We start from the raw sequence: 25,061 nt of genomic DNA, 5'->3' as shown, positions 1-25,061 counted from the left end.
AAATGATCACACAACACAGAAGGGGTTGATTTTGGAGTTACTCCAAAGATAACATCGTCCTTTGCTGATTTATTTGGTGAATTATCTGTAATCTACTCTCCAACGGCTGAACTCTGCTACAGGAACATACAGAGGACAAACAAACAGCAAGAGTCTGAAGCAGTTGGGGTCTCAGACCGCAGTTCTGCTCTGACTGACCTTTGAACTTACAGGAACATTGGTGTGAGAGGGTCTAACTTTGCGAGCGTCGAGAAAACTACACAACAGTTTTTTTGCGCAGATAAATATGTAGAAAGCAACCCAAAGCAAAACTTAGTGGACCGAGCTACACCCTCTTACGCCAATGATGTAAGCATGCACCCAGCCAATCACAGACCAACAGCCTGATCACATGATCTACCCCCTCTTCCCACAACGCAACACACCCTGACAGTAAAGTAAACAACTGTGATGATATTTTCACACATAGGTTTTTCTGGTAAAGTATTTTCTTTATGGATATACATACATGTCAGAAGTACTACACAAGGCTATGGTCTGTACACATATCAAACACTATGTACAAGAAGAACACTGTAGATTCTGAAACAAATCAACATTTCAACGTTTGAGCCTCTTCCATTCTGTAGGATCAGATAAAACGTCATCACAAAATTCTCCGGCCACTTACGGACTCCGCACTAAAACTTTACAAACACTATCAAATTCATCTCGGGAGTGTAGAGGCCCTTCACGAATCAAGCGCTCAAATTCATTAAAAATAACTTACGTTGAAAAATAGGGTACAAACAATGCTGTATCTGACTATAGTGGTCTTTCTCCTCTCTCCCACCTTACACTAAAACATGTTAAACTTCCACATCTCAGTCTTTCTTCCGATTCTCGGACACTTGTCAAAACCTAACAGTCCTTGAGAAGATACAAAAAGTAGGTTTCACATAGAAATGTCATCTTTATTTTCAAGGACTTTTTCACATTTTCACACTGAGTAATTATCTACTCATTTCCGCTTCGTTAGACAACATTGTCCAGTCTACCTCGCGTGCTAAAGTGATCTAGCCTGTTAGCTACTGAAGTCCATTTGAAAAGAGCTCTCGACTTGACAAGATCTTACTCTGCTTTCTAGAGGGAAGCACCACACTTACGTAACTTTAACGATAAATCTTTTATCTCGTGAACTTGACAACATAGGAAGAATACATTGGAACAGAGTTTTTATTTTTGCCTCCACAAAAATAATCTAGGAAATATCTACTAGAAAAACCACGGAACATTCACAACAATTGTGTACAATGCAGTTAGTAGTAAAGATAGCTTTCAAAAATATCTTCTTTGTTTATCTTATCATCATCTGTACACCCCGATTCATTCATACACTTTGACCTCTGACCTTTACCCCATCCTGCAGAGAATCATGGGTAGTTGCAAAGGATGTAGGGAGTTTGGAATACGACCGTTACGGAACAGAGGTGGACCTGAGAAGGGTGGATTTTCCCGCCGTTTTGCGTTCGCTGGGGGCGAACCTCGCCGCGTGGTCGACGATGCTGAACACGAACTGGAGACAGCCGACCTTGATGTAGCTCCCATGGTGCAACAGCGCCGTGCCTTCCCAGCCTGCACCACTGCCGCCGATCAGGCTGGAGCTGCTCGCTTTACAGTTGCAGGGTTTGGACTGGTTCGAGCCGCTGGCAGACATCCGCTTTCTCTCCTGGAGGGACCGACAACATCGACTTAGTATAATCATATAACTATGGAATGGATGAATACGGTATCAAATAGTGACTAATCATATCATCATCGTGACTTATTATATCATATTACGTAAGTTCAGCCAAGTAGCGCCCAACCCTGCCTCTGGACCAAGAGGTTGGGAGTTCGAATCCAGACTGTGTCGTTCACCTGACATGCACACTACTGGAAAAGGTTGCAGTCCTTAGGACGGGACTTTGAGTCATGGTCAACTATTCACTTTAGTTTAAAAGAGCAATGGGTATGAATTTCCCCGGTAAAATGAATGTGTAAAAACTGTACATAGCGTCTGTCTTCTCTATCATCACCCGTTGGCAAAAAAGCTCTACAGTGAGCTTAAGTGGTTCGAGATCACGTTCCCTTTTTTCCCAGCATGCACCTCACCTTCTCCTCCTCCTTCTCCTGCTGCCGCCTGCAGATGATGCTGCGGACCTGGCTCACGATCGGGTTGCCGGGGGCAACCGCCGCCTGCTTGTCCGAGAAGTCGCAGGAGTAGAGCACGTTGTCCACTGTCGTTCCGTGCTCGCTGTAGTTCAGAAGCTCGTAGTGTTGCGTCGTCTGAGAGGAAAAAATCAACAAAGTCACTTTCCACAGCTGTTCTTTTCTGGTGTTCAAACATGCCCTGTAAACTACTGTAAATGCAGAAATGTTCGCAGTGGTTTTCACAGTGAGCTCTTTACCACAACTTAAAACCACCGCATAAAACCTTTCCATTCTGTGACTGTAGCACTACTTTTGTTTCAACATTGTATACTTCAGTTTTTGTATCCTTCTCACTTTTTATGCATTGGATAAATTTTCTTATTCTTATCTTTCGAATATTATTAATTTCTATCAAGTATCAAAAGACTGTGACCAATCTTAAGTATAGAGGAAGAGGGCGTAGCACAAACCTTCTAGGCTTCTTCTCTTCTCCTTCACACATTTTTTGTTTAGTTTATTTCCTTCGTTGTGCAAATTAACAAACATACAAACTGGGAAACTCGAACACCAGAAGGTAAATCTCTAAAATTATTAATTTCTATCTAATATCAAGACCAATCTTTAGTATAGAGGAAGAGGGCGTAGCATACATGTAAGCGTTCTAGGCTTCTTCTCTTTTCCTGCACACATTACTTGCTTGGTTTATTTTCTTCGTTATGCAAATTAACAAACACACAAACTGGGAAACTTAAAGACCCTAACGAAAATCTCTTGGCTTTTGCTGCATCGTCTGATAAAGCGATACTCGAAGGACTGAAAATCTCACCTCGTCGTAGAATATACAGGCGTGTTTGGCGGAGACGAAGCTGCAGTTGCCATAGTGATTCAGACACACGTCCATGTCTCCTCCTGTAAGGGCACAAGTTCTGTTAGATTCTATTGTCACCGAAGGGAGCAGCTCTATTTTTACCTGTTGTTTTATGTGTGTGGTTCTGTACAGTTCTACATTGTAATTCTGCAGCAACCTATTGCCATGTGCAGCGTTCTTTAGCTACAGTCTTCTGTAGTTACCTGTTCCTATGTGCAGTGTTCTGTAGTTTCCTGTTCCTATGTGCAGTGTTCTGTAGTTACCTGTTGCTATGTGCAGTGTTCTGTAGTTACCTGTTCCTATGTGCAGTGTTCTGTAGCACATCTGCACCGGCTGTCCCTTGCCCGTGAGCGGACACATGACGGCTCGCGCCTGAAGTTGTTGCGAACTGCCCGACAACAACGGGCCATTCAGACCGTTAAACAAAGTCTTCTTATTGCTGGGCTGGGAGGTCAACGTCTGGTGGAGAGAGAAAAGATGAAGAAAATTTGGTCTCAATCTTTTGATTCATAAGAAGACTGGTCAGCCCATTTTGCAATCGGCGTTTGGGTATTGCCCTTAAACATTGAGAAATTGATTTACGTACGGTTTAGTCCACCTTTGATGGGAGGAAGTGCATGAGTAGTGCATGATGAGCTCTGTGACTTATTTCCAGCAGGACGCACTACTTGACCAGTACGCAACATGCCCAGGAAATTTCCATTCCTGAAGGCAAGGTTTCAGTAGTATAGGATGAGCTGTATGACTCAAATTTGACAGAAGACAATGTTTGAGTAGTTTAAGATAAGCCATATGACTATCTTTTGCAGGAGGAAATATATGAGTAGTATAAGATGAACTCTGCAACTCACTTTTGGTGGGAGGAGCTGCTGCAGCCTCTGGAAGGCCAGGATGTTGATCAGCTGCTGATCCAGCTTGCTCAGCTCAACTTCTGTCAAACAGAACCAAACTTCAGTCAAACCTGTCCAAGAAGACCACTTCAGGGTCTGTCAAACAGAGCCAAACCTCAGTCAAACCTGCCCAAGAAGACCACTCAGGGTCTGTCTAACAGAACTTCAGTCAAACCTGTCCAAGAAGACCACACAGGGTCTGTCAAACAGAACCAAACCTCAGTCAAACCTGCCCAAGAAGACCACTCAGGGTCTTGTCTAACAGAACTTAACTTCAGTCAAACTTGCCCAAGAAGACCACTCAGCGTCTGTCTAACAACTTAACTTCAGCCAAAGTATAACCTGCTCAAAAAGACCATTCAGGGTCTTGTCTAACAGAACTTAACTTCAGTCAAACCTGCTGAAGAAGACCACACAGGGTCTGCCAAACAGAACCAAACGATGTAAACAATATTGTAGAAATCTTATAAACTCAACTTCAGAACTTCAACTTGAGATGGATCAGAGGAATGTTCGAAAGCCTATTGGTAAGAGCTTTACTTTCAGTACGGAAAAAGTGTATAAAAGTACATCACAGATGAAGTTTCATTCCAATACATAAACAACATTTTAACTCAAGGCCTTGATCAACATTTTGTTTTGTGCTGGTCTAAGTGATCTTCTTGCTGAATTGTACAAGGTGTAGTGATGATGTAATTTGGCTATCTTAACTTCAGTCCTTACACCGAAATTTGCACAACATTTATAAATGATAAGGTAAAGGTAGTCCTATGGCTTTTGTGAGGCCATAGGGGCAGTGGGTTGCTATCCACTGTGTCTAAGGCACAGTATTGGAAGGTGGAGCCCGTCTTTCTCCTTCCACCGCCTTTTACCTCCCCAACCAAAGTCAGGTACCCATTTTTACACCCGGGTGGAGTGAGTTAAGTCCTGTGAAGTGCCTTTCCCGAGGGAAAAACATTGGTGGCATGTCATGGGATTTGAACCCAGGACCTCTGGGTTCTGGGCCAAACACCCAGCCATTATGCCAACATGATCCCAAAATTTATACAGCAGAGCTTTCCACAAAGCAGCACTGACCTCCGACCCCGTCGATCATGGCCTGCAGCTGGCTGTTGAGGTTCTGTATCGTCGGGGACGAGCTCAGCATGGTGACGGGCGTGGCCTTGTTACCCCCGGCAACGCCCAGGCTCGGGTTGGGACTGTTCACGGGTTTGGCTGGAAGGAAGAGAAAAGGAGGTTGGCACAAGTCAGGGTCTACATTTACAGAAAACTATTTTGAGGATGTTTAAGACTTTTCCCTGTTGTAACCAATAGGGAATTGGGTGCCATAAGGCTACTACAGAGTGCTAAAGGTTAAATTAGTTCTACATTTATACATTGAAATTCAAGATTGCCTGTATTTTGGTAGTTTGCCCAATGGCAGGCTGGTTACATTAAACTTCATACCACAGGTATGACCGGAAAATACATTGTTTTTCCTGGCAAATGTTGCCTTTTAGAAGTTCTACATTTATGTTATTCTGTATTCTTTCACTTTTTTCCTGGCAAGTGGCAGGTGGGGGTACTTGACCTTCTGGGATGGCAAAAACACAGAATTCCTCACTGAGATTGGCTGTCTTCGTTATGGAGCAACAAAGTCATTTTTTACACCACATTTGACAAGTTCATGTGTGAAGGTTTATCCATGACCTTACCTGACCCCGCTGCCTGGCTGTTCACCATCCTCCCCAAACTTCCCATCAGGCCTGCAGCTGACCCTGTAACCGTGGGCGACGACCTCCCGCCCACAGGGCTCTGATTGACAGCCACGGCAGACACCCCCGTCATGCCCTGCCCCATCCCGACCCCGGGGACCTTTGGCACTTGACCTGACCTCGCGTTTGGAGCCACAACCCTCGTCGTGACGACCGTGCCCTGTCGCCCGGCAACCGCACCCTGTCTCCCAGCAACATTGCCTGGTCTCCCGGCAACCGTCGTCACGATTCTTTGCTGTAGGTTCGCTGTCATACTGTTCGGCACGGTGACCACGACGCGCGACTCCCCGGGTTTGACCTCGGGTTCCCCTCCGACCTTTGGCCTGGGGACGGAATGGTTGGGTGTCCACGCGGTGTCGTTGGGGCGGCTCCGGTCCGGCTTCAGGAGGTCCAGTAACGTCTCCGGCGTGGAACTGCTGATCGACGTGGTCTTGGAGACCGGCCCGTTGGCCTTCCCCTCCGTTCTCTGACACGTGGGCCCGTTGGCCACGACTTCCTGAGGTTTGGTGGCCCCGTGTGGGCCCGCGGCGGCCCCGTGTGGGCCCGCGGGCAGCCCGGGGCTCGAGTCTCTGTGAAGAGCCACCTCCTGTTTGACCGGCCCGTTTGGGACAGGGGAGCTGTGGCTGGTCGCCGTGACGACAGAGTTCGTGTGCTGTGATTGGTCAAGAGTTCCTGAGGCAGTGGTTGCTGTGGTTACGGAGGCGGTGACGGGCGGAGAGGGCACGCGGGTGGTTTCTACGGTTATGGATGTGGGGACGCTGGTTTTGATGCCGGGGGTCTCGCCACGGAGCTGTTGCTGTGTGAGATGCTGTGCCACCTTCACCTGCATGGCGATCACACTCTTCAGCCACTGCAGGGGACAACAGGGCAGGGAAGTGTGAAGCTACACATGTAGGTTTAAAGGCCACGTTTTTCACACTGTTTCACCATTGTTACAGCTACACATGTATGTTTAAAATCACACTCTTGAGCCACTGCAGGGGACAACAGGGCAGGGAAGTGTGAAGCTACACATGTAGGTTTAAAGGCCACATTATTCACACTATTTTACCACTGTTACAGCAGACTCTGTTGACCTTTAATTTTCTTCTAATTAAATTGATGTGCTGATGAAGGTTAGACATGCAGGTAACAAAAGTTAATCAAGCGACAGGATAAGTTTTGAAACCAGACATTTGACGAAGCTTTCGCTGTCTTTACCCTTTGTTTTGTGTATATATATTCTGATCATTCATGTCTAATCATCATTACAACAGCAAGTTAAAAATAAAACAATGCTGAAATTGAAGACCAACATGAACCTTGGTACACACAGTTTCAGGGAATGAAATAAACTCATGTTGATTTTCCAATTCAGTACTACTTTTTCAAATCAAAGATTTAACAAGTAAAATCGAAGTGGCCTTATGAAAACAAATAAATAACTTTTTGTAAAAATAAAGAACTCACATCTTCCTGCTCCCCTGCAGTGGTGCTCGGTGAGGTCGGGCGGGGCTCTTTGGGCGGGGCCGCCTGGCACAGTCGCTTGGGTGGCGGCGGCATCAGGGGCGGGGGCAACAGATACTGCTGTTTTATACTGTTCGGAACCTGCAAACAAATAAACAACAGTAAACAAGGGTAAACAACAGCAAAAAGGGTGTCTAATTTCCTTGTTCTCTTAGTGTTAGGCATCCGAAAGACGCTCTGACGCCCTGCTAGCTTATAGCCTGTGACTTACGTTGATGGTTTTCCTCTTTGCGGGGCGTTCCCGTCGGAATGGCGGATATTTCCGGTGGATTTTATACAGGAAGTCGATCTTCACGGCATGCTGGGATATCCGCCCATTGAACTTATTGAAGATCTCGCATCTCTCCGTCAAGGTCAAGTTTTTCTGGTTTAACTGGAAATAAAAATGGGAAAAACATTGATTTTACATTGATGTCATAACGATTATAATTTGACCATCTTTGTGTGGCTTATGGACGTACACTGTAATTCCACTTGGTGATGATGTCAAATGAAAAACTTGTATTGGAACATGCACCTTTCTGTGAAAAAAGCACTATTACCATCTTGATTCAATGTTAAAATGGTGTCAAATTGGCACTCCTAAACATGAAACCGATCAATCTTCCAATAATACTCGAAATGGCCTGATTGGCTGGTTACTTACGATGGCATGCTCTGATTGGTTACTTAGGATGGCGTGCTCTGATTGGTTACTTACGATGGAGCGCTCCAATTGGTTACTTACGATGGCGTGCTCTGATTGGTTACTTACGATGGCGTGCTCTGATTACTTACGATGGCATGCTCTGATTGGCTACTTACGATGGCGTGCTCTGATTGGTTACTTACGATGGCGTGCTCGGCGTGGTTGGGACACATCCAGCGCCCAGCCGGCATGGAGGTCAGCGGCGGGTCGAGGCAGTCCTGGTGGAACAGCAGCGGGCAGTAGTCGCACTGGATCAGCGGGGACACCCGGCAACTCCTGATGGAAGTGCAGGTAAGGACAGAACTGAGAAATCATTCACAACATGTCATAGTAGCCCTTCTTCTAACAACTCATTAGATCTTGTTAATTTTTGTTTTCCACAGAATTCATAAAAAGTATTCATTTGGATTGCCAAATTACAAACTTATATTTTCCTTGCCATGTCAAGAGTTTTTCTGCCAATTGCTGATTGTAGCTGGGTTTTACTAAGCCAAGAGCTATCTACCACTCAAAAATCACGATCATAGCATGTCAAACACAGAACACAGAAAGTACCATGCAGTATTGTAGAAAGCCACGTTATCAACTTGACCTTTGTTTTTCTGACCCATACTCACATACCAAAATGTCATAAAGATCCATCTACAGGTTCTCGAGTTACGCTGTCTACCAACAATTGGCACCGAAAACAGAATCTTGTAGGCAAAGGTAACCAGACAATAGCGCCCCCTTACCTGTTACACGTGAAGCACAGTTTGGCGGGGAGGGGCACCATGCCGTTGTCGATCTCGTACGGTTTCTTTGTCTCCCGTTTGCTGGTGTGGCGCTGTCGGTATGTCCACTGGGTCTTACTCGTACCTGCAAACACAAGGGCGTCGGAAACAAGGGCGTCAAGGTTCAGAGTTCAAAGTTCAAGGGTGTCAAGGTTCAGGGTAAAATGGTGACATGGTTCAAGTGCACTGGTTCAAAGTGCAAGGGTGTCTTTGCTAGTGAAATTCACTCAAGCCCATATTTGGCAAAATTGTCAACAACCTCATCCTCACAACCTTTAACCTCTAACCTCTATGTTATGACCTTTGCCCTTACCAGGCAGTGCTGCGTGGTACATGAACTCGTTGGGGAGGGCGAACTGTTTAGGGTTCTGTAGTCGCGCCGCTCGCAGGAGCAGCTGGAACGGAGTCTCCAGTCCGCTCTTCTGCTCCTCCCCGTCTCCAGGCAGGCCCGTCTCCATGGCAACCGCAGCATCCCCCGCTCCGCGCTCTCCATTCTCCAGGACCTGGTTGCCATGGAAACAGCAGAAGGATAAGTGTCTAGGCATACCTTAAGTGCATGAAGTTCTACAGACTAGGGCATGTACTGTGTGCCAGGGAAAACAATATTCTTAAACAGGCATGACAAATAATCTTACCATAAAACAGTTCAGCTATCATCAGTGACCTCTAACTATTCCTCTTGAAAACAAGCCATTATAAAACACCAACCATACCATGCAAAGAGCAAGTGTCCCAAAAGCTGAGGCTTTATCTTTATCTCTTCCGACTTTTGTTTGAAGTTTGACTGCTTCTGTCACTGCCAACGTCCTAAAGTAATCTTCGTACTTTGGCCAGTTGTAGAGATTGTTTTGTCTTTGAATATATATTTACCTGGCTGTCTAGCCTTTCTCAACGTACCTTGCTTCTTGTCGTTGCAGACACCGGCATGTTTTCCAACGCACGGTCGCCCCGCTCAAAACTCTGTCCCCTGACCGCAGGGGGCTTTCTGACTGGGGCTGGCTGTTTCACTGCCAGGCCCAGTGCCTGTTTGTTTCCAACTGTACTGCTGCTGCTGCTGCCCGCTGCACTCAGTGCCTGTTTGCTTCCATTGGTGCCGCTGCTGCTGGCTGAACTCGACGCCTGGAAAATGGTTCAAAAGTCAGTTGAGTGCAAAACTTTGACTTTATACTTTACCTTAAGGAAAAAAGCGTTTTTCGTATGTCTGTCACACTCACAGTCTGTGTGCATGTGTGTTTGCTTATGACCTACATGAAGTCTGCCATCTCTGATTGCCTTGTTTGGAATAGAAATTGTGATAAGATTTGGCCTTGACCATTTTGTGGCTTTTAGATCTTTGAAAGTTGAAGAGAAAACAATCGCTTGTCACAACACAGTGGGAAGCACTGAACTTATCCTAAAATTTGCTGAAACACAAAAGTTTTAACTTCAAGTAATTAAATAACATTGCACACACTCACTTCCAGACCGGCCCCTCACCTGTTTGTTACTGGCTGTGCTGCTTGCCACACTGGCGTTGGAGGCGGTCTCGTCCCGGTCATCCAGCTCGGGGAACTGCTGTAGGACGGTGCAGCGGTGGCACAGCCACTCTCCCTCGGGGAGATCCTCCTCACACAGGGGAGGGTCGCTGGAACAACAGGGACAGGTCATTACTCATGGAGGAGGGGGAAACTGCTGTAGGACGGTGCAGCGGTGGCAGAGCCACTCTCCCTCGGGGAGATCCTCCTCACACAGGGGAGGGTCGCTGGAACAACAGGGACAGGTCATTACTCATGGGGGAGGGTCACTGGAACAGGAGGGACAGGTCATTACTCATGGGGGAGGGTCACTGGAACAGGAGGGACAGGTCATTACTCATGGGGAGGGAGGAAACTGCTGTAGGACGGTGCAGCGGTGGCACAACCACTCTCCCTCGGGGAGATCCTCCTCACACAGGGGAGGGTCGCTGGAACAGAGGGGACAGGTCATTTCCAATGGGGGAGGGTCGCTGGAACAACAGGGACAGGTCATTACTCATGGGGAGGGTCACTGGAACAGGAGGGACAGGTCATTACTCATGGGGAGGGTCGCTGGAACAACAGGGACAGGTCATTACTCATGGGGAGGGTCACTGGAACAGGAGGGACAGGTCATTACTCATGGGGAGGGTCGCTGGAACAACAGGGACAGGTCATTACTCATGGGGGAGGGTCACTGGAACAGAGGGACAGGTCATTACTCATGGGGAGGGTCGCTGGAACAACAGGGACAGGTCATTACTCATGGGGGAGGGTCACTGGAACAGAGGGACAGGTCATTACTCATGGGGAGGGTCGCTGGAACAACAGGGACAGGTCATTACTCATGGGGGAGGGTCACTGGAACAGAGGGGACAGGTCATTAGTCATGGTGGAGGGTCACTGGAACAACAGGGACAGGTCATTAGTCATGGTGGAGGGTCACTGAAACAACAGGGACAGGTCATTAGTCATGGTGGAGGGTCACTGGAACAACAGGGACAGGTCATTACTCACAGGGGAGGGTCGCTGGAACAACAGGGACAGGTCATTACTCATGGGGGAGGGTCGCTGGAACAACAGGGACAGGTCATTATTCATGGGGGAGGGTCACTGGAACAGAGGGACAGGTCATTACTCATGGGGAGGGTCGCTGGAACAACAGGGACAGGTCATTACTCATGGGGGAGGGTCACTGGAACAGAGGGGACAGGTCATTAGTCATGGTGGAGGGTCACTGGAACAACAGGGACAGGTCATTATTCATGGAGAGGGTCACTGGAACAGGAGGGACAGGTCATTACTCATGGGGGAGGGTCGCTGGAACAACAGGGACAGGTCATTACTCATGGGGTGGGTCAGAACGGTGCAGCGGTGGCACAGCCACTCTCCCTCGGGGAGGTCCTCCTCACACAGGGGAGGGTCACTGGAACAGAGGGGACAGGTCATTACTCATGGGGAGGGTCACTGGAACAGAGGGGACAGGTCATTACTCATGGGGGAGGGTCGCTGGAACAACAGGGACAGGTCATTACTCATGGGGAAGGGTCACTGGAACAGAGGGACAGGTCATTACTCATGGGGGAGGGTCGCTGGAACAGGAGGGACAGGTCATTACTCATGGGGGAGGGTCACTGGAACAACAGGGACAGGTCATTATTCATGGAGAGGGTCACTGGAACAGGAGGGACAGGTCATTACTCATGGGGAGGGTCACTGGAACAACAGGGACAGGTCATTATTCATGGAGAGGGTCACTGGAACAGGAGGGACAGGTCATTATTCATGGGGAGGGTCACTGGAACAACAGGGACAGGTCATTATTCATGGAGAGGGTCACTGGAACAGGAGGGACAGGTCATTATTCATGGGGAGGGTCACTGGAACAACAGGGACAGGTCCTTGTTAATAGTAGGGGGGTCAACATAATGTTCGACTGTAAATACACGTCACACAACCTTCTCTTTCCATGTAGTAAAACAATTCTGATTTCACCCCTATGCCTTCCATGGACTGTTCCTTATGTACATTTGTATGAAACATTCATCATGTATCTGGCTGTAGCTGGAAGGATCCATGTAATGAATGGGTAATGGCGGGTCCATGCGGGCGGTGGGCCTGTATGTGGGTATGTAGGGCAGCTGATAAGGTTAGACTGATGCGGCTGCATGTGAATTATGGGCCGTAGTATGAACACGGGGGTTGATGTATGGCCGCTCTAGTTTGGAGAAGATGCCGACTTTAACCTCCTTTAACAAGCTTTGATTTTGAAACACACGTTCTGATTTATCTTTCAGTGCCTTTTTTCATTCACTCTTAGGTCACTTCAAGATTATGGGTTAGAGGAGTAGGGCAGCATCCTATTCTCCGGAGTCACAGGAGAACATGAAGAACATTTCTTTGACTTAAGTTGTTGTCTCATGTACATTTGTACTCTACTAGGGATTAGAGCTGTGTACCTAAACAACTTTTAGGTACGGGTACAGGTACAGGTACACGGGTTAAGGTACAGGTCCGGACCTGAACCTGTACCTAAACTACTTGTTCGGAAAATGCTAGATTTTCAATAAGGACAAAAGCATGTTTGAAGTGGTAAAAACATAATATTTGATTGTGCTCGGTATTATTTTTATGAAAACACAGATGAAAATTTGACTCCAGCCATGCAGATGTGTTTTCTGTGCCTTTAGAGTGGCTTTAGAGCACTGCCACGGTGATTTCATAGTAATTTTATCTGTCAAAGTGGCCATTTCCTGAGTCAGGTCCAGTACCGATACAGCAGGGTCAGGTATTTTGGACCTGTACCTAATTGATTGTACCCGGTACTGTATCGGTACAGTGTACCGGTACACAGCTCTACTAGGGATTCAATAAAATTTGACATCGACTACAGGAACTCCATTAAGAGACCACACTGCTGTGTCACCTTGTAGTCCATCACTATAGATGTTACCATAGCATCAATACTGTGTTCTACTGACTCAATTAAATCTGATAGGCGCTGCAGGAACACCAGTGAGAGACCATGCTGGCTCCTGTCCAAACTGGAACACAAGTGAGAGACCATGCTGGCTCCTGTCCAAACTGGAACACAAGTGAGAGACCATGCTGGCTCCTGTCCAAACTAGAACTCCAGTGAGAGACCATGCTGGCTCCTTTCCAAACTGGAACTCCAGTGAGAGACCATGCTGGCTCCTTTCCAAACTGGAACTCCAGTGAGAGACCATGCTGGCTCCTTTCCAAACTGGAACTCCAGTGAGAGACTGTACTGGCTCCTGTCCAAACTGGAACTCCAGTGAGAGACTGTACTGGCTCCTGTTTAAACTGGAACTCCAGTGAGGGACCATACTGGCTCCTGTCCAAACTGGAACTCCAGTGAGGGACCATACTGGCTCCTGTCCAAACTGGAACTCCAGTGAGGGACCATGCTGGCTCCTGTCCAAACTGAGCCCCATTAGCCAGACAGAAGGTCGTGACCTCCAGCCCTCCTTGTCTAAACGGAACCCTCCCTGCAGCCAGAGCTCCTGATCAGCTGATCCCAACTGACGGCAGAACACAGATTTACGGGTTTCAATCCGACAATGTCAGATAATCTATAGTTTAGAGAAAGGCAAGTTTTCTCCTGTATGAAAAGCTACAGGTATCCATCCAACATGACACACTCCAATACAGCTAAATTGCACCACACAAAAATAAATTTCAAGCCCCACGTTTCATGCGGACAGAAATGAACTATCCTCCAAAACATCAATTATTGAACAGCTGCTGCCATGGCAACCACTTATCATGCAGAATATCCCACAGCCAAGGGTCGATGACCTCTCATTTCATACTGGTGATTGAGGATTGGCTGGTGAGCGGGGAGGAACCACTACGGGACGGGGGTGTCAGGTTGGATGACGCTTGTTTATGAAATATGTGGCTTGTATTGTAAGAAAGCTTCTGCTAATGTACATGTAGGTTTGTACCAGGACTACACCACTACGGAAAACACATCAAACTCAGTTAGCAAATGTTTTTGAAATGCCATGTCCTGTTAAAAATATTTGAAGAATATTCTAGTAACTGCTAAAAATATTTGTATTAAAAGCTTGCTGAGGGAAAAGAGACCGTGAGGCAACATGGAGGGAGTGCCAAAAGAGACTCAACATGGACAGTAAGGAAGGCGGGCCGATGTACATGCAAGATCATGAGGCCGAAACAATTTAGTTCGTTGGTTCTAGTATTTTAAAATCATGCTAAACTGGAACGGAAGGTCAACATGAAAACAGAGTCTGAGGTGAAGTCACACAGTTTCAGGGAGTGAATTTGGTCAGACGAAAGCCGCCTGTGTTCATCTTGATTTTTTGCTCAATTTCTCCTCAACTTTTTAGTCAGAAAACGTAGAAAATATGCTAGTGGGGCCTGATGACAGTTCAAGTAGACTTTCGAAACCAACTGGATGGTTTGAGGGATATATGAGATTCCAAAATCTCAATATCAACTATGCCACATGGAGGAAGTGCCGGGCTGTCTCCAGTTTTAGTTGTTTTTCCTTGTTTGGGAGCCAATGTTGTTGATTTTCCTTGTTGAATCTGTCATTCTAAGCTTATGAAAATACATTTCCATCAACTGCATATCATGGAAGTCAGATTTTTGGACAGACGTTTTGTCCGTACCAACATGCAAATATCCGTCTGGGGACGGGTCCTTGAGACAGCATTGGTTACAGCTTCTTGCATCTACTTTAAAAATAAGAACCCTTCAATTCCCAGAATCTCACCAGGCAGGCTATTACCAGAGGGCATCAGCAGGTATATTGAACCCTGGTGCCTGTACATGTGTACACCACAGTGTGGACATGTGCCAAGGAGCTGTCTGGTCATTAACCACCTCCTGTCTTCCCCACAGCAGCTGCCACTGATTCAGGCCAACAGTAAGGAAACAGGAAAGTCAGACTCTTACATCAGTAACTGTTGATTCTCACCCTCGGCTCTGGGATATTCTAAACTATCAAATTGAAGTAACAATTCAGCAAGAGGACATGATGAACACAGAGGGCTGGGAGGGAATCTTGCACTTGCCTACATAATACAACATTTACTCCCTGAAACTGTGTGTACCAAGGTACAGACTTTCCTCTCAGACTCTGCTTTCATGTTGATAATTGAAAATTTTTCAGTTCAACATACTAGTAAATTAATCTTTTTAAAATTTGGATCCCAGAATTGTTGTGGCCGACCAGTAGCAGCCCTAACGAAGCTTTCTGTCTACAGTCTCACTGCAGCTACATGGCTGAACTGTGGAGTCCAACAGCCAGTAAAATCACATCCCAAGCTAAATCTACTTCTAAGGGCTGTTGTGGAAACTTACAAAGGCAAAGTCTCAGCAACCATGTAATACATCGTCTTGATTTAAGTATTATTTTTTCTCTTATGTAAGTCTGTTTAAAACAATAACAACTAAATAACAACTAGCACTAGCAGAATAAATATTCTCTAAACAACAAAAACTTTGCACACAATGCTCTGAAGGAAAACTGATAACATGAAATATTGGTACCCTCAACTTCAACCTTGTTTATAAAGTAGTTTTGAACACAAACACATCTCAGACTAGATGATGATAACCTTTAACCTTTGTCCCCTACCTGACCCCACCCTCCCCTGTCAACCCACACTCCCTGACAGGGCGGAACTGACCTGTGACACGTGATGTTTACTTCCACATGTGTGAAATATTACTGACAATTCCGTGCTCCAAAAACTCACCTGAAATTTGCAGGGGACAAAATTAACATCTACAGGGAAAATGATAAACATCTTTACATCTACAAAAATCAGATGTGATATCATGAAACTCAACTCTGCATACTATCAATAAAGCCTAGATCATAGTAGATGGCTTGTGACTGTGGTATTTCTTTGCAGAATGTTTTTCCCAACTGCAAAAAAAAACACTAAAATGTCTGACAACAAGCAATGTTGCAAGTTATATAATTATAAGAAAAACATGCAGTTGCTGTACTTTTCTTCAGTCTTGCATCATAACAATAGATCATGAGGGTAGATATAACAACCAATCCCGAAGAGAAAGTCTGTCGGCACCTCAGTAAACACTTTTTGGGGAGTTAAAATGGTTCAACTCAAGTTTACAACCCAGCTCTTTATAATAAAGTTTATTTCCATCTTGTTTTAGTTTTACACTAAAATGTCGGAGAACCGAACCAGGGAAATAAATTGGTGTGGTCTAAAGACACCAATACTCGCAGTCTCCTGTAGTTACAACAGTCCGGATCCAAACCTTCAAAAGTAGGACAGCAAACCGGTCCATACATTATGCTAGAAGTTGTGCCAGGGCTCAAACTAATTTTCCCTCCATACTGCATCCGCGTATGTAACATTTAAAATCACCTGAACCAGACAAGCTCGTACGTTCTCCTTGCCTTTCAGTCGGACTGTCCATGAAAAACAATGTTTTGAAATAGTTCATAGCAGGTGTACTACCATTTTGGACCTTGTTTTCGGCTTCAGTACTAAAGGTTAATATGTACTCTGATTCTGAAGAAACCTATACTGACCATGTATGTATGTAACCCAAGTGCTGTGGCTGGTTTTATGCACTAATGCAGGTAAGATGCAGGTAGGTATCAGAAATATCTGCACAGCTCCAATCTTAGTAATTTCCAGACCTGTATGCTGCTAACCTGTGCATGTTGTGACCTGGCTGCAGACTTGGCTGACTGCCCAACGTGTCACCAGTAAGGCTCTAACCCAGCCTAAACAACTTCAGCTTTCATTTTGACATCTCAGCAACTTTATTAGTACGCTACATATTCTGCTACATGTTCATGTGTCAATCCTGTGCTCTGAATGTAAAAATCAATGTCGTTCAAGCAACCATTTTTTATATGTATGTGCTGTTGAAATATGAATTAAAAATTGAATTGAATTTTCAGGCCTACCACTGACTACTGATAGTACCAGTGAGCGGGTCATGTTATGATATTTCAACATTAGTTACAGTCTGCTGTACTACGGAGTCAAACAACAGTTGAACTGAACAGTAATTAAAGCTTTGTCGTTAGCATTTAGGGTAATTATTAAGCACAACATACACTACGGTAGTCTCCACAGAGAAATACGCTTTAGTGTCAAATCAATAGACACTGTCACTGTCACTGACAATGTGACATGTCCAGACTATATGCATGATGTACAAAATGACTAATAAACTGGTGGACGTACCCGGCAACTCAGTAAGTTGGAACGAGCTTAGGAAAGAACAAGACATAGTCATGCCTTCATGTACCAGAGAGTTATCAACCAGGATAGCATGGGAGGTGTTCAAAAAGTTGTCAGGGGTTCATCTAAATCAGGAAAGAGGGGCGCTGCACCCTCTTGTTTCAGCCCAGCACCCCCATGTCAAATTCAGATTTTAGCTTAATCCCCAGCATACAGCCTTCACTCAGCAATGGATTCTTCCATAAATACATAGAATTTGCTCACTCGCCTGTGTGTGCTCCCTCTTATTCAATTTTTCTAGAAAAAACCCTGGTTGTCATCAAGTACAGTATGGACCTCCTATATAGATAGGGGTTTAAAGATAGATTTTTTTTACGGCCTGGCTTAAACAATGGCTGGAGTTACGGATAGATCATTACTAGGAATTAGATATGCAGGGTTATATGTGACGAGACGCTTGATTTCACTACGAATAGAAACAGATTGTTGACAATTGCTACTCAATGTTAAATTGCTGTACATAACTTATCATAACATTCCACAGTTTGTGTGCAGGCCATATGTTGCTGCATAGTTTTGCATGTCTGAGAGGAACTTTTAAAAAACGGTCCTTATCATTTGTCCCCTCATTTCCTGTCATTTTCTGAGATCCACGAGAAAATGTCTAAGAAGGTCAAACCTTCGGAGCTAGGTAAGGAGGAAATGTTGACATTGGGGAGAGATTTGAACACAAATTCCTGAAGACAAACAACTTAAATTTCAAATCAAAAGGTGACAGTTTTGTACCTGATGGGAACGAGGCCTGTAGAAAGGTCACCTTAAGACAGTTATTCTTCACACAAGGAGTTTAAGTCGTTCTTAAGACAGCAGCACTACAAGAAGTCAGCACACCTCTGAGAAGGCGGCGTCTGTGAGTCTGTGTTTGTCCGAACGGACCCGTTCTGAACCAAACCCCTCCTCCGGCCCCCCTCCCCAAGCACTGCTACAAACCAACAACAGCAGAGCCGCTGTACGGGCCTGACAGGACACACCTATCCACAGGACGCCCAAACTGCGGCGGTAAACACCTTCTGTTGTACGGACAGGAGCGACCAGCCCAGGAAACCCGCCAGCTATTTTTGTGCAGTGAAATTTCGATCTGAATAGCACAGAAATTCAAGATGGCGCCCACCGGCCCATATTTTTCAACAGAGCCATGGCGGAAAGTATCTTTCGTTCTTCCATTCTTTACGTCAACAACTCCCTGTCATAAACACCTCCAAATCTACCAAAACGAAGACACAAACCTTCTCGTGACTATTAAGTATAGAAAAACTGTTGACTTACCAACATTGGAGGTGGAAGGCGGCCGGACAGCGATCGCAGCAGAGTAGGTCCCCTCCCTCCTTACAGGAGTCGCAGCAGTCGTGGTTGAAGCTCTTCCCCGTCCGTCTCGGCTCCCGCGCCTCCCTCCTGGACCGCTTCGGCGGCTCCTCGCTCTGCGGCGGGGCGATGAGGGCCTGGATTTTCTGTTTTCGCGAGAGGAAAGGGAAAACTCTGTTTAGTTTGACTGGAAAAGTTGAATTTTTGGGCCTGAGTTTGAGGAAATTCTGGTAGAAAAGCATGTGCAAGGGCACGGGAAAGATCGAGTAGACTTCCGAGCTTCTCTTACCTCCATGAGCCCTCCTGACGTATCCAAATCATACGTGACGGTCGTCATGTCGGTGACGTACAGATAAACAACAGAAAAGTCGTGTCCGCAGCTCACTCGGCTCACAAACTCAGCTTTTGGGGCCCATCAGAATCAGTTTCTGGGAGAAACCGACCCCGGCTCAGGCCGTCCGAGCTCCCCCCACCACCGACCGACTTCTCGACTCAATTTCTCGAGAAAGATTCGTCGAAACAACACAGAACTCGCACCACGTAATTCTAGGACTAGTGGCTACCAGAATCCAAGTTTCTAGCCAAAAGTATCGAAAAATGAGCGAGAAAAGCAGCTAAGAAGAGCTGAAAACACAGGAAAATTCACCGCAAAACTTGGCGCAAAAAATCGACACCAGCCAGATGCGCATGCGCGGGCGGAAACAAGGACGTCAGAGCGCATGCGTCAAATTTACAGAATCGTCCATTAATTTTTAGGGCAGATAAACAGAAAATGGAAGATTAATTATATTCCAAATTACTTGATATTATCAGAACAAAATCCTGATATGTATATCATATAGATGTTATAAACATGCACACACTACAATGATGACGAGGATACAGATGTTTGTAAAGTTTTGAAATATTTTATCTTTGACCATTTTGATATATTCCGACCAATCAGAAGCCGAGAAAAGGATTTAAATGGCGGGAACTGGAATGTGGGGTTAAAGGTCAGGCCTGTCATACGCCAGCAGAAACCAGGCAACAAACCAGGGCGGGGAAAACGCGCTACTTTCAAGTTATGTTACTGCCTACTTAATTCAATTTTATTGGTTCGACCAAGGAGGTTTAATCCTTGGTTCGACCAATGCAGCCAATACTCTTATACAGTAACGTTACTAGCCAAAACCTCGGTCTTGTCTGTGATTTAGTACCGGCAAGGAGGTTTTTTGAATCCTACTGTGCTAAATAGTTTAGTCTATACAAGAAAGTACAAAGTCAGTTTTTGGGCAATAAACACTGGGAGTTTTATTCTCACACAATACAAAGTTTCTCCCTTACACACAAGTACTATATCTAAACACAAATACTAAATCTACACAAAGACTCTGAAGGTACTTGAGTACGCACAACAAATGACTACACAATAATAACGAGTGAAAAGCTAATTGTCACAAACATGTTAACAACGCAATTACAATAATTGATATTACTAGACAGATAATCGGGTCGGGTGGGATTAGGGTGCAGAATGGATTGCTGAGCGTGGCTGCGTGCGTGCTTCTCAGCGCAGAGTGTGTTACTGTCACCCGACGTCTGCCATATATAAGACATTGAGACAATTCCTTGTCGCTGACTAATCCTTACAATCTACTGAGTCAGGGTAAATTGAGGATATTCCCCGCTGAGACGTCCGGTGTCCATCTGACCAGGGTGCGCTATCACCCACGCCTTGGTTTCTCAGAAGCTGAGGTCAGGAGTTCAAAACTTAAATGAACCATATCCATTTTCACTTTGAATCCTACTGTGCTAAATAGTTTAGTCTATACAAGAAAGTACAAAGTCAGTTTTTGGGCAATAAACACTGGGAGTTTTATTCTCACACAATACAAAGTTTCTCCCAAAGCCCAAAACTTACGTATCTAGTTTAATAGTAGTGATAGCAGAAGGTCATTACAACATATACATTTACTTAAAGTAGGGTCCGTAGTCTTTCTCCCATTGTATTCATTACAGTGAGACGGCCTTGCAAATTGATTGCTAAATACACAAATACAGAGTCAGACCTCCAATCTCCCATGATTTTGATAAGGTCCAGCGGAACACCGCATTCTAGCAGGTAGGACGCACCACCCCTACGGAAGGAATGGCCAGCGTAAGCGGAGGGGGTGAATCCCAAAGAGGAGAGGCTGGAGCGGAGTTTGTGTAGAAACTTCGGATACGTGAGCGGGAATAGTGAGCCAGTGTGATCTCTGTAGAGAAATGCAGACTGATTGGGCGTTGCCCCATGGGCTTTTTGGAACGCCAGTGTCATGGCGGCACACGGGCAAAGTGGTGAGCCGGTAATGGCTGGCAGCGGAATTTCGAGGAGCCTTTCGCCAAATTGTATAGTTTTGGAGAACCTACAAGTGACTATCAGGCCCCACGCGGAAAGTTTAAAATCACAGCGACTGAGGTGTTTCGAAGAGGAAAAAGCGTTTTTGGAGGAAGGAACCAGATTGGCCTTCCGAAAAAGAAAGTACAAAGTCAGTTTTTGGGCAATAAACACTGGGAGTTTTATTCTCACACAATACAAAGTTTCTCCCAAAGCCCAAAACTTACGTATCTAGTTTAATAGTAGTGATAGCAGAAGGTCATTACAACATATACATTTACTTAAAGTAGGGTCCGTAGTCTTTCTCCCATTGTATTCATTACAGTGAGACGGCCTTGCAAATTGATTGCTAAATACACAAATACAGAGTCAGACCTCCAATCTCCCATGATTTTGATAAGGTCCAGCGGAACACCGCATTCTAGCAGGTAGGACGCACCACCCCTACGGAAGGAATGGCCAGCGTAAGCGGAGGGGGTGAATCCCAAAGAGGAGAGGCTGGAGCGGAGTTTGTGTAGAAACTTCGGATACGTGAGCGGGAATAGTGAGCCAGTGTGATCTCTGTAGAGAAATGCAGACTGATTGGGCGTTGCCCCATGGGCTTTTTGGAACGCCAGTGTCATGGCGGCACACGGGCAAAGTGGTGAGCCGGTAATGGCTGGCAGCGGAATTTCGAGGAGCCTTTCGCCAAATTGTATAGTTTTGGAGAACCTACAAGTGACTATCAGGCCCCACGCGGAAAGTTTAAAATCACAGCGACTGAGGTGTTTCGAAGAGGAAAAAGCGTTTTTGGAGGAAGGAACCAGATTGGCCTTCCGAAAAAGGCAAAAGAAAGCGACCAGACAAGCCGCCCAAAAGGTCGCGTCGACGCTCAATGATAAATCTAAAGTAGACAAGATACCGAGCAGTATTGTAGGAGTGATTGGTAGCTTTCTGCGGGGGGTGTCTCCCTTAAATCGCCGAATGCCCCGCAAAACGGTTTGCAGTTGCCAGTTTTGTATGATCGGGTTAGGTAAGCCAAATTCTTTATGGAGCAGGGAAACAATGTTCAGATACTGCCGGATGCTAGGGTAAGTTAACGAGCGGGCCAGGAATGCCGCGTAGCGACAAACATTCTCCGTGGTTGCAGGCACCGGGGCGTAGCCCATGAAAAGGCAGAATTGGAGGTACGCTCGGAGATGGGTACCGTAGGTAGCTTTGGTGCTATCATGCTGCGAAGGTGGAAGCACGGAATGCACTGATTTCGGCATCCAAGTTCCGTTCCAACGTAGTGGCCAAGCCGGGAGGCGATGGTATTTTATGCCCTGTGGAGTGAGAGGGCAAAAGGTCAGGTCGGGGCTGGACAAAGGGGAGGCGTGTTCGTCCACCCATGCGACGAGAAGGCTTTGAAACCGGCGAATGTGGGCCGGGTCATGCATGCGAGAGATAGAATCAGCTATTGTATTGAGGCAGCCTTTGACGTAACGGGCCGTAATGCGGAAATTGTAAGCTGCAGAAAGCCAAAATAAATGACGCAATTCCGGCATGAGGTGTGACATACGCGTGGTGCCCTTGTTAATGAAGGCTTGGGCTGCTATATTGTCTGTGTGAATGATCACATGCCTGTTTGCCCATAGCGGAGCCCAACGTTTGGCAGCGCAACAGATAGCTAGTGTTTCTTTTTGGTTAATATGCAAGTCGGAATATGCGGGGAGATCTCTGGCCCAGTTGACGTACACCCAGTCCCCGTTGTAAAACGCACCGCCCCCAATGGGACAGGCATCAGTCATCACGTCAACAATCGGAACATCATCTAAAAAGAAACGTTTGCCGTTGAATGTGGTCATGAATTCCATCCACCACAGAATATCCAATTTAAAGTTCGCGGAAAGTTTTACCTTGTGATAAGGCTTCTTTAGCTTGTTGAGAGTGTCAAGGATTCTACGCAGGAAAGTTCTCCCGCCGTAGACTACCCTACATGCCCAATTGAGCTTCCCTGCTAGTTGCTGCAGTTGCCGCTTAGTAGCGCGAGTTTTATGCGAGAATTCGGCTAGTAAGGATCGGAATTCGGGAAGCTTTGCGGCTGGGAGCGACACAGTTTTGCTGCGACTGTCTATTTCGACTCCCAGGAAGGTTAAGCATTGCGATGGTGGAACTAGCTTTTGCTGCGAAATCTGGAAGCCTAGTTCCTGCAGAAGCTCCATGAGCATTAGATAAGCTTGAAGACATTCGCCATATGTCTTGCCGATAATGAGAAAATCATCGAGGTACACAATAATCATATCAAAGCCGCGTCGTTTCATCATGCGGCGGACGGATTGAGTGAGGCGATGGAAAATTGAGGGGGACGATTTCGCCCCAAATGCAAGTTTAGTGTCAACCAGATACGTGTCATGTTCATGACCTTCAAACTGCCATTTACAGCCTAAGTTTCTGTAGCAGGAGGGGTGAACATGTACAGAGCGGTAAGCAGACTTCAGGTCAATTTTGGCCATAAAGTATCCCGGTTTGATTAATTTGAGCGCATCGTCGATGGTTTGGAATTTTACTTTATCAATTTCTATATAATCATTAACTGCCGCCCCAGCGGGTTGGCTACAATCATGAATAAGACGCAAGTCGTTTGAGTCAGGTTTAGGGACCGCCCCGAAAGCGCTGACAATGTGCGGTTTTGATTCCGTGACGATGTGGTTACCGGCTTTAATTTCCTGCAAAATTTGACGCTCAATTTGAGGTTTTCTGTCTGGATTCGTGACAGACTTGTAGTTAGCTACCTCGACCGGTGCAATGCTGTGTCTTTCTAGATTCGGCATGAGTTGAAAACCATGTTGGATGCCGTCAAGTAAGAAGGATTTGTCTGGGTCATGCCGGAGTTCACGACACCAGGCGCTGTAATTTAGTGGGCGTGAACCCAGTAATGCAGTCGGCTGCAGTCAGGCTGATTGTGGAGGCGGAGCAGTCAGGCCGGACGGCACGTGGCGGCTTTGCGGGTGGCTTTTACCGCAATTTGGGAGCCAGCACACGTGTTCGAACCGACACGGAGAGTGAGGACACCCTGTGCTGGCAAAGTTAAACTTTTTGCAGATGGGTTTGCCGTTGGCGGCCAGCGGAGAGGCAGACTGAGGCTTGGTAGCCCGGGCGGAATTTGTAGTGTTGGGGGGAGCGGCACGAATCGGTTCGAGATGTTTTGTCATTAGATGTTGTGAGTCCGCCCCCCACCGAAAGTGGTAGTTTGCCTGCAGGGTGCGATACTCCCTGTCGAACTCCAATACCGAGGGCCAAGAGTATCTCTGACCAAGTTGAATGGATTGCTGAGCGTGGCTGCGTGCGTGCTTCTCAGCGCAGAGTGTGTTACTGTCACCCGACGTCTGCCATATATAAGACATTGAGACAATTCCTTGTCGCTGACTAATCCTTACAATCTACTGAGTCAGGGTAAATTGAGGATATTCCCCGCTGAGACGTCCGGTGTCCATCTGACCAGGGTGCGCTATCACCCACGCCTTGGTTTCTCAGAAGCTGAGGTCAGGAGTTCAAAACTTAAATGAACCATATCCATTTTCACATTAAAGGCACCCAGAGCACTTTATGTGGCTTCAAACCCAAATTAAAAAACTCCAGTTTTTAGCCATTTCTACACATAGTAAGTTTCAATAACACTATACCATTACATATCGATATTCAAGGAGCAAAGATGCGATGTCGCTGTGTGTTGAGCACTAAAAAAAATCCAAGCGCTGTCAGCGCCGCCGTTTTTGTTCTCAAATTTTCCGACTTCTTGGAACGTGACGTCCCGTCGCCGGAACTTGCAGAGAACTGACCGTTCCAGTCGAACACAGGAATAACGCACAAGTACATGAGAGACGGACTTGGTAGTAGTTGGCAATGTGTTACGTAAGCTCCGTCCCCTTGAGTGCCAGAGATATTTTCTTTTTCATTTCGTTTTTTTCTTGGGTATTCATGTAGCCAATGCAGTGAGATATCTGTCCCAGAT

The 25,061-nt window shown here is 46.1% G+C and overlaps 2 protein-coding genes across 2 annotated transcripts; both read right to left on the bottom strand.

Moving 5' to 3' along the window:
* Positions 1 to 25: 25 nt before the first annotated feature.
* On the bottom strand, positions 26 to 19,441 carry LOC136424958 (PHD finger protein 12-like). The gene is made up of 16 exons (XM_066413617.1): positions 19,019 to 19,441; positions 18,694 to 18,875; positions 10,128 to 10,275; positions 9,549 to 9,770; positions 8,965 to 9,154; positions 8,613 to 8,736; positions 8,022 to 8,154; positions 7,402 to 7,563; positions 7,134 to 7,271; positions 5,625 to 6,534; positions 5,008 to 5,145; positions 3,892 to 3,971; positions 3,334 to 3,499; positions 2,999 to 3,081; positions 2,134 to 2,307; positions 26 to 1,708 (listed from the first exon to the last, which is right to left on the bottom strand). Exons 1-16 carry the CDS (start codon positions 19,064 to 19,066, stop codon positions 1,457 to 1,459), a joined length of 3,150 nt encoding a protein of 1,049 aa, XP_066269714.1. The 5' UTR covers positions 19,067 to 19,441; the 3' UTR covers positions 26 to 1,456.
* A 1,814-nt stretch (positions 19,442 to 21,255) lies between these two features.
* On the bottom strand, positions 21,256 to 24,360 carry LOC136424935 (uncharacterized). The gene has a single exon (XM_066413589.1). It carries the CDS (start codon positions 23,878 to 23,880, stop codon positions 21,370 to 21,372), a length of 2,511 nt encoding a protein of 836 aa, XP_066269686.1. The 5' UTR covers positions 23,881 to 24,360; the 3' UTR covers positions 21,256 to 21,369.
* Between the last annotated feature and the right edge of the window lie 701 nt (positions 24,361 to 25,061).

This window comes from Branchiostoma lanceolatum, chromosome 1 (genome assembly GCF_035083965.1).
Source record: "Branchiostoma lanceolatum isolate klBraLanc5 chromosome 1, klBraLanc5.hap2, whole genome shotgun sequence".
In the NCBI taxonomy this organism is placed as follows: Eukaryota; Metazoa; Chordata; class Leptocardii; order Amphioxiformes; family Branchiostomatidae; genus Branchiostoma; species Branchiostoma lanceolatum.
This window is presented reverse-complemented; position numbering and strand designations above follow the sequence as displayed.

What these genes read in the sequence shown, in the direction of transcription:
- LOC136424958 (XM_066413617.1), bottom strand. Translation starts at nt 19,066, where the DNA reads ATGACGACCGTCACGTATGATTTGGATACGTCAGGAGGGCTCATGGAG. An exon ending in CGTCAGGAGGGCTCATGGAG is followed by an intron (nt 18,876 to 19,018) that starts GTAAGAGAAGCT and finishes TCGCGAAAACAG; the next exon opens with AAAATCCAGGCCCTCATCGC. An exon ending in GCCTTCCACCTCCAATGTTG is followed by an intron (nt 10,276 to 18,693) that starts GTAAGTCAACAG and finishes CTGTTGTTCCAG; the next exon opens with CGACCCTCCCCTGTGTGAGG.
- LOC136424935 (XM_066413589.1), bottom strand. Translation starts at nt 23,880, where the DNA reads ATGCCGAATCTAGAAAGACACAGCATTGCACCGGTCGAGGTAGCTAAC.